This window comes from Pleurodeles waltl, chromosome 5 (genome assembly GCF_031143425.1).
Source record: "Pleurodeles waltl isolate 20211129_DDA chromosome 5, aPleWal1.hap1.20221129, whole genome shotgun sequence".
Classification (NCBI taxonomy): Eukaryota; Metazoa; Chordata; class Amphibia; order Caudata; family Salamandridae; genus Pleurodeles; species Pleurodeles waltl.
Genome location: NC_090444.1, coordinates 594,854,412 through 594,867,473, shown reverse-complemented (window position 1 = coordinate 594,867,473; position 13,062 = coordinate 594,854,412). Strand labels below are relative to the sequence as shown.

The 13,062-nt window shown below is 41.0% G+C and overlaps 1 protein-coding gene across 1 annotated transcript in view; it reads right to left on the bottom strand.

Moving 5' to 3' along the window:
* The window catches only part of COG2 (component of oligomeric golgi complex 2), a 231,880-nt gene that overhangs the window by 172,247 nt on the left and 46,571 nt on the right, over positions 1 to 13,062 (bottom strand). Inside the window, exon 6 of the mRNA XM_069234441.1 lies at positions 12,611 to 12,719. Within this exon, the coding sequence (XP_069090542.1) occupies positions 12,611 to 12,719 (109 nt within the window). The remainder of the gene's footprint in view (positions 1 to 12,610; positions 12,720 to 13,062) is intronic.

Sequence of the window (13,062 nt, the reverse complement as noted above, 5' to 3'; positions counted from 1 at the left end):
TGAGTTGGTGGTGCTTGCGGGTGGCGTCCTTGTGGGCTGTGAGGCTGTCAGGTGTGCGTTTGAGGAGCCATTCCTTTTTAAGTTTCCGACAGTCGCGTTTGGAATTTAGGAGATCGTCGGCAAACTAGGTGGCTTTTCTTCTGGCTTGGTTGTCGGTGGGCTTTTTGAGTGGCGCGAGGGTGTTGGCGCAGTCGTTGATCCACAGGGTGAGGTTGTTGGCGGCGGTGTGTGGGTCGGTGGAGGGTTCTGGACGAGGGCGTTGGTAAGCTGGTCTTCCGTAACTTTGCTCCAGCATCGGCGGGGTGTGATGGTGCTCGGTGTGTTTCTTGTAGGTGAAGTGGATGCAGTGGTGGACGGTCCAGTGGAGTGCCATAAGAGGAGGGGAGGGTGGGAGTGGCAGCTGGGAGGCGGGAGAGCTTGTCCTATGGGAGGGCTGGGGGGTGGGGCCGCAGGGGACGCAGCGGCAGGAAAAGGGAAGAGAAAACGGTGAGAGAATGAGGGGGGAGGCGGGAGGGGCTGCAGGGGACGCAGCGGCGGGAGAAGGGAAGAGAAAACGGTGAGAGAACGAGGGGGAAGGTGGAAGAGGTGGGAGGGGCCGCAGGGGATGCAGCGGCGGGAAAAGAAGCTAGAGGGAACGGGAAGAAGGTGGTGGTGTGGAAGGCAGAGCAGGGAGCGACCTACCTGCAAGCAGGGTCAAAGGTTGCAAATAGGTCAGAAATAGGCAACAAAGGCATAAGAGCAGAAAAAGGCTTGATCTCGCAACCATACCAGTGGGACCCCACATCAGCTTGGTTCTCAGAGAAAGTCACTTAAGCTACAGTAAAGAATAAACGTTGGGCCTTAAACTAATATTGCTCATACCACATGATGAGTCTGAGGAGCCTTTTAGGAGTAAACTATATATGTTAGTGCAAGCATTTACTAAGCTCATGGAGCACTGCTACTCTCCTTTCGCAATGCCCAATAAAATCAGAATTAGGGCCGTAATGTTTAGATTACTAGAAGAATCTTATAAATGCTGAAATGGCATTTGACCGACCTAATTGGAGATGAACACCTCAAGGAATATGAGCTTAAATTCAGGTTTATTCTGAGAGCAAGCAGGAACGTCCACTCAAAACACAGCTACTACATATCATCCCCCTTATTTCAGCACTAAACATAAAACACAAAAAACTAAAAGAAAACCTAACCCACACCCATAACAACTCATGAAAACAGTTCAACTAACCACCTATAGCTATTAGATTTTCTAGCTTACGTTCACATACCTCACTGGAAAAATTACAATACATTTCAATTTCCAACTTGCAGTTACCCAACATATTTTAAAAATGTAGGAGTATCACCCCACCTCAAAGTTTCAACTCAGCAGGAAGAGTAGTTACTCTTCCAGAGTAGGCGGTAGTAAACTTTGTTAATACATCAGCAGATTTTACAGTAGACATTCTTAATACATTGGCAGCTCCCATCAGATTACAACTTGCTCTGCCCAAATCTTCATCATGTGCATTTACAGTACTGTTACAGGGTGGTCATTCCACCACATTTTGTTCAGCCAGCAGGTGTACATCAACCTCCTCTTCCTCCTCCCATAACCATAATCCAGGTTCAACAGCATCAACATAGTTCTTTCATTCCTGATCCCAAGACATAAGTTTGATGCTCCTAGACCATTTAATGAAATGCCACATCTTACCACTGCTTAAGTTTTGAAAACATGTATACGCATTCTTCATTTGGAACGGTTTAGAAAATGTACTACATCCCTTCCCAGTTTTCCAATCCAATGCCACAGGAACCCAATCACCACTCTGAAGGACGACTTACACCTTTCTACCTTAATACTCTTTATAAGTCTTCTGTGCCTCCTTACGGGTAGTTCGAATCACCCAAAGGGACCATTTTCCTTGGACGTGCTAAGGACATCCATGCATGGACGTCCGTAGAAAAATTCTCTTGTCCTTTAAACAGTTGGAATGGACTATACCATGTCACAGAATGAGTAATTCTGTAGGACCAAACCAATTTTCTCCCAATCCTTACCAACATTTATAGCAGGTGGTATGCTTCCCATAATCACCTTGTTGAAACATTCCACGGCCCCCATTGATACACTGCTGTTTTTTAAATTTGATCTAATTCCTGGCAAGAAAGCACTTCAACTTCTTAGCTGTGAGCTGCAGGCCATTATTGCTCAATATGGACTTGGGAAAGCCATCTCTTAAAAAAGATTCTTTCAAGGAAGGAAATTATAACAGTAGAATCTACTCACTTGAACATCTACTTCAGGCCACTTAGAATACAAGTCTAAAAGAACTAGAATGTACGTAGGCGATCCTATATAGTACTAAACAGGACCCAGAATATTAATAGCTAAATCTTCCATTGGATTTTCTGGATTTTGCCCGAAACCCAAAGGATGCATGAAAACCATCTGGGACTTATCGGCATTTCAACATTGCTCATACGACCTCGTAAACTGCTCCATGTCCGCATCTACTCCAGGCCACCATTATAAAGCCTAAACGTTTTGTTTTTTTTTCCTTGACAATATCCAAGTGCCTATTATGCATGATAACTTAAATTCTTTGTTTAGGTAGGATGGAAGGTACCGCCCTATCCCCTCTCAATAGGAACCACAAATCAACAATTCATCCTTAAATTCTCATACATTTGTGCTCTCGTCTCCCAACTAATTCTTCTAATGCTAGCCCTGCTCAACATGCATCATTACTTCAGTCAGCACTTCAACTTCCACATAACTAGACAACTAGCCCGCCTTTGAATCTGCTTGACTGTTACTGTTCACGATTGATACACTATACTCATCCCATTCATTGGAAATATGCTTCCATACTTGGAACGGTGAACCTGCTCAAATAATCAAGCTACCTTGTTCTTATGTCCCGGTAGATACTCAGCATCATAGGTATAATCCAATGGCCTCAGGGACATCCTAGCTATGCGGGGAGTCAACTTTGCTGATCCTTTCTGACTCAACAGTTTGACCAATGGCTTGTGATCTGTGTGTAAAGTAAAACTTGAGTCCCACAAGTACTGTCTAAATGTCTCTGCTGCCCATACACACGCCAACCTTTCTTTCTTGATAACCAAGTATTTCTCCTCAGCTGGTGACAGAGAACGTGGAGCAAATGATACTGTGCTCTATACGCCATTCCCAGAGACTTGGAATAAAACTGCCCCAAAACCCTTATCACTAGCATCGGTAGTTAGTATAGTGTGAGTGGTAGAATTATCTTTAATACTCTGGAATTCACTCTGCAAATTCTCATTCCAAGTGAACTCAAGACATTCCTCCAACAACTGTCTCAAACTGAAAGATTTTCTGAAAGAATCAGCCACAGAAAGAGTAGAATTCCATCAAACCTAAAAAGGTCTTGACATCATCCCTACAAGTAGGAGCAGGAGCATCTCTAATTGACTATGGTTTCCTTCTTAAATAAGAAGATCCCAGCTTCACTAACTTCATGTCCCAAATAAATGACTGATTTCCTACCAAACGTTGGTTTCCTCAACTCTACTGTCAATCCATTGGTCCTCAGCCGTAGCCAATCCGACCGACATTTGAGTAAATCTATAGCAGCTCAAAGGAGTGAGAAATGGTGTAAGACTGCTACTAAAGGGATGAAGAGGTATGTGGTGATAAGAGAAGGTCAAATCAATGGTGGAGAACCACTTGACCTTGGTCTTGGCCAGTGTCTCATAAATCTTGAGAAGAGGATTTTTTTCAACAACATTCTTATTAAGGCCTATGTGCAATCATATTAGCCCAACGGCCTTCCTTGCAATTACAAGAGGTGCCTGTTATTCTGCACACTCAATCGGCTCAATAACACCTTTTCGTTCCAACTCCTTGGAAACGTCACTGTTAACAACTAAATTGAATGTTTCTCACTTTTTGACATACTGGTCAAGCATGGTCCTTGACTACAATCTTGTGTACAAATCTTTTTAGTTTGCCAAATGTTCCAGAAAAGATGTCAGTTAAATCTTCCCTCAACTTCTCTACCAATTCCAGTTCTGACTCCTCTGACAAGATTGGTCCTTCCTATTAGGATCCAACATGATACTCAAAAATGTCTGATCAATCCAACCACAAACTGAAAGTCCCAATTCTGCTACCTACAATTTTCCTTTGTTTAAACTCAAAGATCAAATTCCTGTAACCTAACATGGGAATTGTTTCTACTGTGAATTTCACCGAATGGATATGTGTCTCCGCCAAACTTTGACCTAACACTTCCACCAACTTTTCTTTCTACAAAGACTTATTCACTGTAGTATGAGGCGTCTCAGAGTCAGCCGCTATTAAACTTTTAACACCCCCTATTTTCATAGCACACACTGGCTTGTTTTTTAACAACGTCCAAATTGAACACAACATTCAATGCTTAACACCCCTTTAGTATCACTTAACTCCCCATCTTCAGAATCAGATTTTTCAGACACATATTATAGAGTTTGAGTTACTCCCCTGTTTTCCTTCCTACATATCTTAGCAAAATGCCCAGTCAACCCACAGTAAGAGTATTTGGCTTTAAAAGTAGGACAATTCCTGTCTCTAGCTAAATGCTCTTTACTACCACATCTAAAATAACTAAGACAATTATCATTCCTAGATATTTCCTTTAAGATTCTTTTCACATTATTCTTGAGTGCATTAACTTAATCCTTTTTACACATTCTCAAATTTGAAACCTTACAAACAGCCAAAGTTTCAGTGTCCTTGCTAGTCGAAAAATACACACCCATAACATTCCCTTTCACCATTTGACCATACACGTGCAGTACTTTCAGACCCAGACTGTGCAAAAGAATCTTCTTTTTCTGCAAAGAAGTAAATTTCTCTGTACCCTCCACCTCAATAGCATAGATGTAATTAAGGATGTACTGCTTCCACTCAGGCCGTGTAATTTGTGGTTCCCCAAAACAGTAGAAATGGTAACGGTGGAGTGAGAGAAATGTTTTGGAAACACACGTCAAACGACAAGGAACTACAAGTCAGCTGGAGAACCACAAAGCAATACAAGCACGGTAAAGTCACTTATTCAAAATAGTACTCAGATATGGTATTCAGTAATTTAGGTGTGCTAATCACCGTGGAATAAGAGGGGAAAAGTTTGAGACAATAAAGGTAACCTTATCACTGAAGTAAAGTAAATGCAGAATGGAAGTATTCACCCTGATACTTAGGTGTGCATTTCACTGCACATTGAGCGGTCATGTGCACCTGTATGAAATAAGTTATCAACGAATGAGATTCCTGTGTACATGTCACCACAGAATGGATCTTGTGCCAACAACATGCTGTAACTGCAAGGTTTGCAGGTCACCATCAGCAGATTGCGGATTAAAGGAGACTGCAATAATAGACAAAAACTGCAAATCAGACAGACACGAAAAGAAAACAAATATAGTGCCATTTTCTCCTGGCAGGCTTTTGGGTGTGCCTGAATCTCCAGACACCAGATGCAAAACTTTTCCACTCAAAGGAATAAAATAATCTTGTGGGAGGAGATTTACCTCCGGGATGAACATGCAGTAACCCGGTAGGTTTAGGTGACCATGGTGTAGATATCCAGGAGCCAGGTGGTTAAGGTCAGTGGTAAAAGTGTGGGGTAGAGAATCTTGCCAGACATCCGGAAGAGCAGGTCCTACCTTCATGCAATCCATTAGTGTGTGCTTATGGGAAGGTGAAACATATCTGGGTACCAGCATTGAATAGGCCCAGAGTGGAGCAATAAGAATGAACATCACTTTGAAATTGTTTGAAAGTGGGGATCACCAGAAAGGTGTATAAACATGTCTATGACCAACCTACTGAAAGGCTAGAAGATTTTGGATAAAAGTTGTCAAAAAAGCTTGGCTTTTGGCATTTTCTCATGGCAAACAGGTTGATAACCAAGGAGTCTCATAGACTTCAAGATTTAGCCGTGCTTTTCCAGAAGATCTGTGCTTCTGAATTTTGAAGAGCTGTGAGATGAACTGCCAAGTTGAATTAGCCTCTCAAAACAGCACTCTGGATTTAGTGCTGCCCATGTTTGCATTCTCAGTTTGGGGAAGAAAATCAAATCTGATCAGTGGAAGGAAAAGACTGTAGAAGATTGCCTTTCACAGTTTGTTTTATTAGTGTTCATTTGGAGGCAGATCACTTCTCAGGAGCTGTCACTTTATCCATATGGGCTCCCAAATCCTCCAGAGATAAATATGCATTTATTTTTTTGAGCCATAAAATGATGCTGAAAAAGGAACTCCTTGAGCATGTGCTTCCTGTTCTACAACAGCTGAAGAGACTGAACTACAAGGTTACTTTGGAGTCTGGTTCCATTGGCCCTTAAGACATTCCTATGGAGTACTCATGTACAACCAGCCATTAGGCAGAAGACATATGCACAACACAATTAAACACAAAAGAGATGATCCGTAACACATTGGATTGAGGAGTGGGCTCACTGTGCGAACACTTGTCCTGAAAAAAACAATAGTCTACTTTCTTAAAGAAGCACTCCATGTTTGGGTCTGGAACTAATCTGCGGTATTGGAAAATCTGTAATGGAGATGGTTTGCCTATGGTGATGTGGAAATATTTGACTTACAGATAGTCTATTGCTGTTTTGCAAGTCTTCAAGTATTGTAGCTACAAAATTTGCTTCAGGAGCCAAACATTGAGGCAGGAACAGATAAAGAGTCCCTTGAGATAAATATAATAAATTTGGAACCACTAAGCATTTGGTTAACGCAAAGACAGCTGACAGTAGGACAGACAGAAGGACACTTTTTTTCCACTCCAATATGACCGGAAATACCTGTGTCTTCTGCAGGATATAAGTATACATCCTGCAACTCTTTGGCAGACAGTCAGTCGTCTTGGTCAAACTGGAAAAGATCCCATAAAAAGGTAAAAATCCAGAACTTGTTTCTTCTGACTGATTTCCTTTACTTCAGATTCTTGCACATCTTAGACTTGGCAAACAGCAGTTATGGTGCCTTAAAGGGTTTTGGACAAATTGCTGCACTAGGCATAGCTTAGAACAAGCAGAGGACCTTTCCCAATGACTCAATCTCCCCTTTTCCAGAGAACATCCACTACATTTGACAGACGTGCATGTAACACCCTAGATTTTGGGTAGAAATAATTAATGATAATCCAACTTCATGACTGACAATTCATCAAAATGCCAAGGGCAACGAGAGTGGCATCAAGAGCCTTTTGACATGCCCCACCCGAACGTTTTTTGTTGGCATCACAGGAAGTGATATCACAACACCTAAAACCCTGACATCATCACAGAAGAGGACATCATATGACAGCTGACAACTGTCACAACAGGGAGTGGTGTCACGTGACAATTGGCCCAACAAAATAAACAAACTAGAAGAAAATAGAATAACAAAAAAGTGTAGTAACCTAAAAAGGGTATTCTGGTTACCAATCATATACTTATGAGGGACTAGCATGATGTACCAGGGTGCAGCCAAGATATGACATGGACACAACCCTCAACCCAGAGGCTTTTATGTTCAAGTACAGTTTAATAGGTTTTGTCACAGCCTCATGTGCCCAGGCATACTAATAGAACTGCCACAGAATCAGTTAAACTCTCAGGTACCCCAGTGCACCCTAAATCGTACTGTTAAAGCCGTTAATGCCAAATGCAGTCTCAGAGGCTCAAGCATAGCTTCAAATGCTCATATTATAGCTTCAGATGTTCTAGCTGCTATAGTAGTATATGCCCAGGACAGCATTGGTTGCCAGCGTACCTTTTTCATCTCCTTTTGTTTGTGGTACTGTAGCATGGGCAGGTATGTATTTTAGGCCTGAATGAGAAGCCCTCAATTTCCTTCAAATACCTCCACTCGGTTTCGGTGTCATCAATTTACATGCTCCAGACAGTGCAGATACCGACACTCCTATTGTTGAACAATCCAGCACTGCCAAGGGTCCAACCGCAAATTGTAACTTTATCAATATACTGACGCCACAGTATATATTTGGTCACTACATCAGATGCTATATACTGTCTACCATTAAATCGTCAGGTAAGTATATGTAATAAGGATTAGAAAAGCAAAGAGGCATCACCATTGGAAACAAGTGGTTTTGCCAGTGCTGGTTTTTACCCCTGCTAGGTGGCTTCTAAAATACATCCAAAGCAGCCATAGTTGAACGGATTTCTTAAAATAAAACAAACTAAATTCAAAGATGCCTGTGGCGCATGAGTGCACATACGAGCAGGCAGCCATCTTGGAATGGTTAAAAAAAAACATTAGGATGGCTTATGCACATGGCAGCATTTTTAAATGTTCCTTTTTTTAAATAAAAGAAACCATTTTTAAAGACAGTCGCAACAGATGCACTATCTTTGAATGGAATTTCTTAAAACAGAACAAAATACATTCAAAGATGCATGCTGTATGTGCCTAGTGTGTGCTGCCATCTTGGAATGGTAAAAGATATTTTAGGACAACTGCCCAGTGACACTACAGCTAACCTTCACAGGGACACAGCAAGCTGCAAGTGCTCCTTTTCCTGGAGTGACTAGCTGACTAATAGCAATAAGACATGGGCTGGTTCCTGATGGTGGACTCTGCTGGGGTGAGCCTAGGTCCCAGACTGCTGTCCCTCAGGTTCTAGGAGCCTTAATCGAGACAAAGAGAAGCTGCTCCAGAAAGGCTGAAAAGTTACATTTTTGACTTTCAAGACTTCCCAACCATCAGCAGGAACTCACTTTAAAGGTTGTCTGGCTTTGTCAAGCTTTCTGGTGTGAGACCTAAAACAAAGAGTCTAAATCTAAAGGTAGAATTGTTGACCAGGGCAAAAGCGCAGCTGTGAAATTGAACTGTTCCCTCCCAGAGCTTTTGCACCAAAACCAGTGGCTTTAGCAGGACCTTCGCCAACAGCTATCTGACTTTGACAGGACTTCACTGGATACAACTTTCAACCTTTGTTATACTGAAGATTATTGACTTCCTTTCAAGACACTAAGGGCCTGATTACGACCTTGACGGGGGGATTACAGACATCCCGTCCGTCGTATTACAAGTTCCATTATATTGTGTGGAACTTGTAAAACGGTAGGGGGATACCAGTTACATTTGGGACAGATTAATCCCCTCCACCAAGGTCATAATCAGGCCCTAAATCAGAAGGTAAAATCCTGACCATGAAAATCTGCTAGGTGTATCCAACCTCTGCTTCATTGCAGTCATCCTGAAATTGCGTGTAGGTCCCAGTCAACGATAAACATTGATTTCTGAATGGCGAGTTACTTTTTCTTGCTGCATTATGCCATAGAGCTTTAACAGAAATCATATATATGGTTCCCCTTATTGCATTTTATTCATTGTATTGGCATTTTTCTTATTTTAAAAATTGGTTGTCAGATTTTAACTTTTTTGGTGATAGTAAATACCTTACACACTTTTTCTGAAGTTAAACCTGTCTGCGCTCTGCCATAGTTAGTAGGGGATGAGCCCATGCTTATTTATTAAAATTGAATCCAGGAGGATTTTGGACTTATTAACCTGGGTAGGACTCACAGCCCCAGTATATATGATATACAGGGAGTGCAGAATTATTAGGCAAATGAGTATTTTGACCACATCATCCTCTTTATGCATGTTGTCTTACTCCAAGCTGTATAGGCTCGAAAGCCTACTACCAATTAAGCATATTAGGTGATGTGCATCTCTATAATGAGAAGGGGTGTGGTCTAATGACATCAACACCCTATATCAGGTGTGCATAATTATTAGGCAACTTCCTTTCCTTTGGCAAAATGGGTCAAAAGAAGGACTTGACAGGCTCAGAAAAGTCAAAAATAGTGAGATATCTTGCAGAGGGATGCAGCACTCTTAAAATTGCAAAGCTTCTGAAGCGTGATCATCGAACAATCAAGCGTTTCATTCAAAATAGTCAACAGGGTCGCAAGAAGCGTGTGGAAAAACCAAGGCGCAAAAAATCTGCCCATGAACTGAGAAAAGTCAAGCGTGCAGCTGCCACAATGCCAATTGCCACCAGTTTGGCCATATTTCAGAGCTGCAACATCACTGGAGTGCCCAAAAGCACAAGGTGTGCAATACTCAGAGACATGGCCAAGGTAAGAAAGGCTGAAAGACGACCACCACTGAACAAGACGCACAAGCTGAAACGTCAAGACTGGGCCAAGAAATATCTCAAGACTGATTTTTCTAAGGTTTTATGGACTGATGAAATGAGAGTGAGTCTTGATGGGCCAGATGGATGGGCCCGTGGCTGGATTGGTAAAGGGCAGAGAGCTCCAGTCTGACTCAGACGCCAGCAAGGTGGAGGTGGAGTACTGGTTTGGGCTGGTATCATCAAAGATGAGCTTGTGGGGCCTTTTCGGGTTGAGGATGGAGTCAAGCTCAACTCCCAGTCCTACTGCCAGTTCCTGGAAGACACCTTCTTCAAGCAGTGGTACAGGAAGAAGTCTGCATCCTTCAAGAAAAACATGGTTTTCATGCAGGACAATGCTCCATCACACGCGTCCAAGTACTCCACAGTGTGGCTGGCAAGAAAGGGTATAAAAGAAGGAAATCTAATGACATGGCCTCCTTGTTCACCTGATCTGAACCCCATTGAGAACCTGTGGTCCATCATCAAATGTGAGATTTACAAGGAGGGAAAACAGTACACCTCTCTGAACAGTGTCTGGGAGGCTGTGGTTGCTGCTGCACGCAATGTTGATGGTGAACAGATCAAAACACTGACAGAATCCATGGATGGCAGGCTTTTGAGTGTCCTTGCAAAGAAAGGTGGCTATATTGGTCACTGATTTGTTTTTGTTTTGTTTTTGAATGTCAGAAATGTATGTTTGTGAATGTTGAGATGTTATATTGGTTTCACTGGTAATAATAAATAATTGAAATGGGTATATATTTTTTTTTGTTAAGTTGCCTAATAATTATGCACAGTAATAGTCACCTGCACACACAGATATCCCCCTAACATAGCAAAAACTAAAAACAAACTAAAAACTACTTCCAAAAATATTCAGCTTTGATATTAATGAGTTTTTTGGGTTCATTGAGAACATGGTTGTTGTTCAATAATAAAATTAATCCTCAAAAATACAACTTGCCTAATAATTCTGCACTCCCTGTATGTATATCTATCTATCTGTCTATCTATCTATCTATGTTTTATTGTTTGGGTTAGCAATATATTGTTTGACATTACATGACAATATATGTTTTACAACATATGCTCTTCCTCTTGCTGTCCTGTTTGTTATGTCATGCGTGCTCTTTAACTAGTAAACCTTTAACTTTACTGTAGAAACATTTGGGTTGGTGGCTGCCCATCAATATTACTTTTCAATCTCCTAATAATTGTGATTGTCTTGTCTCTTCTGTGTTATTAGGCCTCTGTTGTGCCTTGCCAATCTTCCATCTGCACTTTTATTGACTAAACTATACTAAGGGGGGGGGTGAGTTCAACTAACGAAGGACTGGGAGTGCAGCTCTCTGTTTCAGCTGTCTCTCTGTTACGGCTTTAGTGAAGTGAGGATTGTCTGTGTTGAGGAGTCATCATCTGTGACATTTAGGAACAATAGTGTCAGTTCACCCCTTGCTTTCAGGTATACCAAACATAATAGTTGCTCTCTGCTTTTTAATGTGCAGGGCAGTTTCATCCATTTCAACTTATGCAAATTGCTGCTTCCATTTTTCTGTGCTGGGTATTTTTCCAATTCATGGCGATATTGCGTTTTGCCAATGTGAATGTTAAAATCTATACATTTAATTGCAATCTTCTTTTATTTAGGTCATGGCATTAGCCCTAATAACACACTTTGGTTTTAGGAGGACCACAATACCTGCAAGTCTCTGTTATTATTTCAGTTAGTTTCCTTTTTACAAGGGTGAATGCCAAGCACTGCCAAGTCATATCGATGAACCCTGCCTCCTATTATACAAACCCATATTCATCATAGAAATAAGCAATTTGTTTTTTTTAAAGCATAAATATAGATGTTTCTTGCTTACTTTGTGTTTCTGGCTCATCATTTATGATTGGTGAACTATTGATCGCTAGAACATTGCCACAGGTACCAAAGTGTAAGTGTACCATAGCAGGTGGTACTAAAGGCAACAGCTAATTGACATCCATAGTCAATCTTTTATGGTCCAGGGTGGACTATTTTGCTACCTTTGTTTGAAATTATACTCAAGAAGGACTTGGCTTACAGATTAATCTGTTGATATTGTCTGATCATGTCCGGGAAGACAAAAATAAAGTTACGTAAAAATACACTGCATCCATCCCCTATAACAGAGACCTGACTCTGGAGAGAATAACATTTTAGCAGGTGGGGGGGGCACACTTGCAAAGTTTGATTGCGTCAGATGAGAGACCAGAATATATGAAGACAAGATTATATTTGTGGATTCCTTAGCAACCTAAAAAAAACAATTATTTTAAAATTAAAGAACAAACAATCACACTTATTTTTATGGTATGTTGGCACATATGTATACTTTCTCAATACTTCATTAAGTTTAACAACATATTAAAATTCTGCATGCTTGCACAAACAGATACAGTTCTTAAATGTGTACCACGTACAGGTCTCACTTTGTCCAAGAGGGGCATGCCTTTACTTTGAACAGCATGGAACTGCAACTGGTTGAATTCTGTGGCAATTCTTTCCAAAATCTGTCCAGTCAAAAGAGGGCTGTAAAATAATGAACAAAGAAGTTGCTATCCATTCGTTGTTTTAAAAACTGTTTTAAAAACTGTACAGTGTGTTATCTGGTATTTCTGTTTAGGAGTTTCATTTGCTTTTCTGCACATCAATTGACTATGATTTGTAGTGGACATTAATGCATATAATCTTCTCACCCAATACAAAAATAAACTAAAATAACACCCTAAAATTAAATCACATCTTATCTTACAAATACAAAATAGTTTAGATTAAAAGGCAGGTAAACTAAACACAGTTTCACAGCATAACTTCATAACAGCCAATCCCGTTACCATGGTCTCCATATGTATTTTTCAGTGCAGTACTGAAC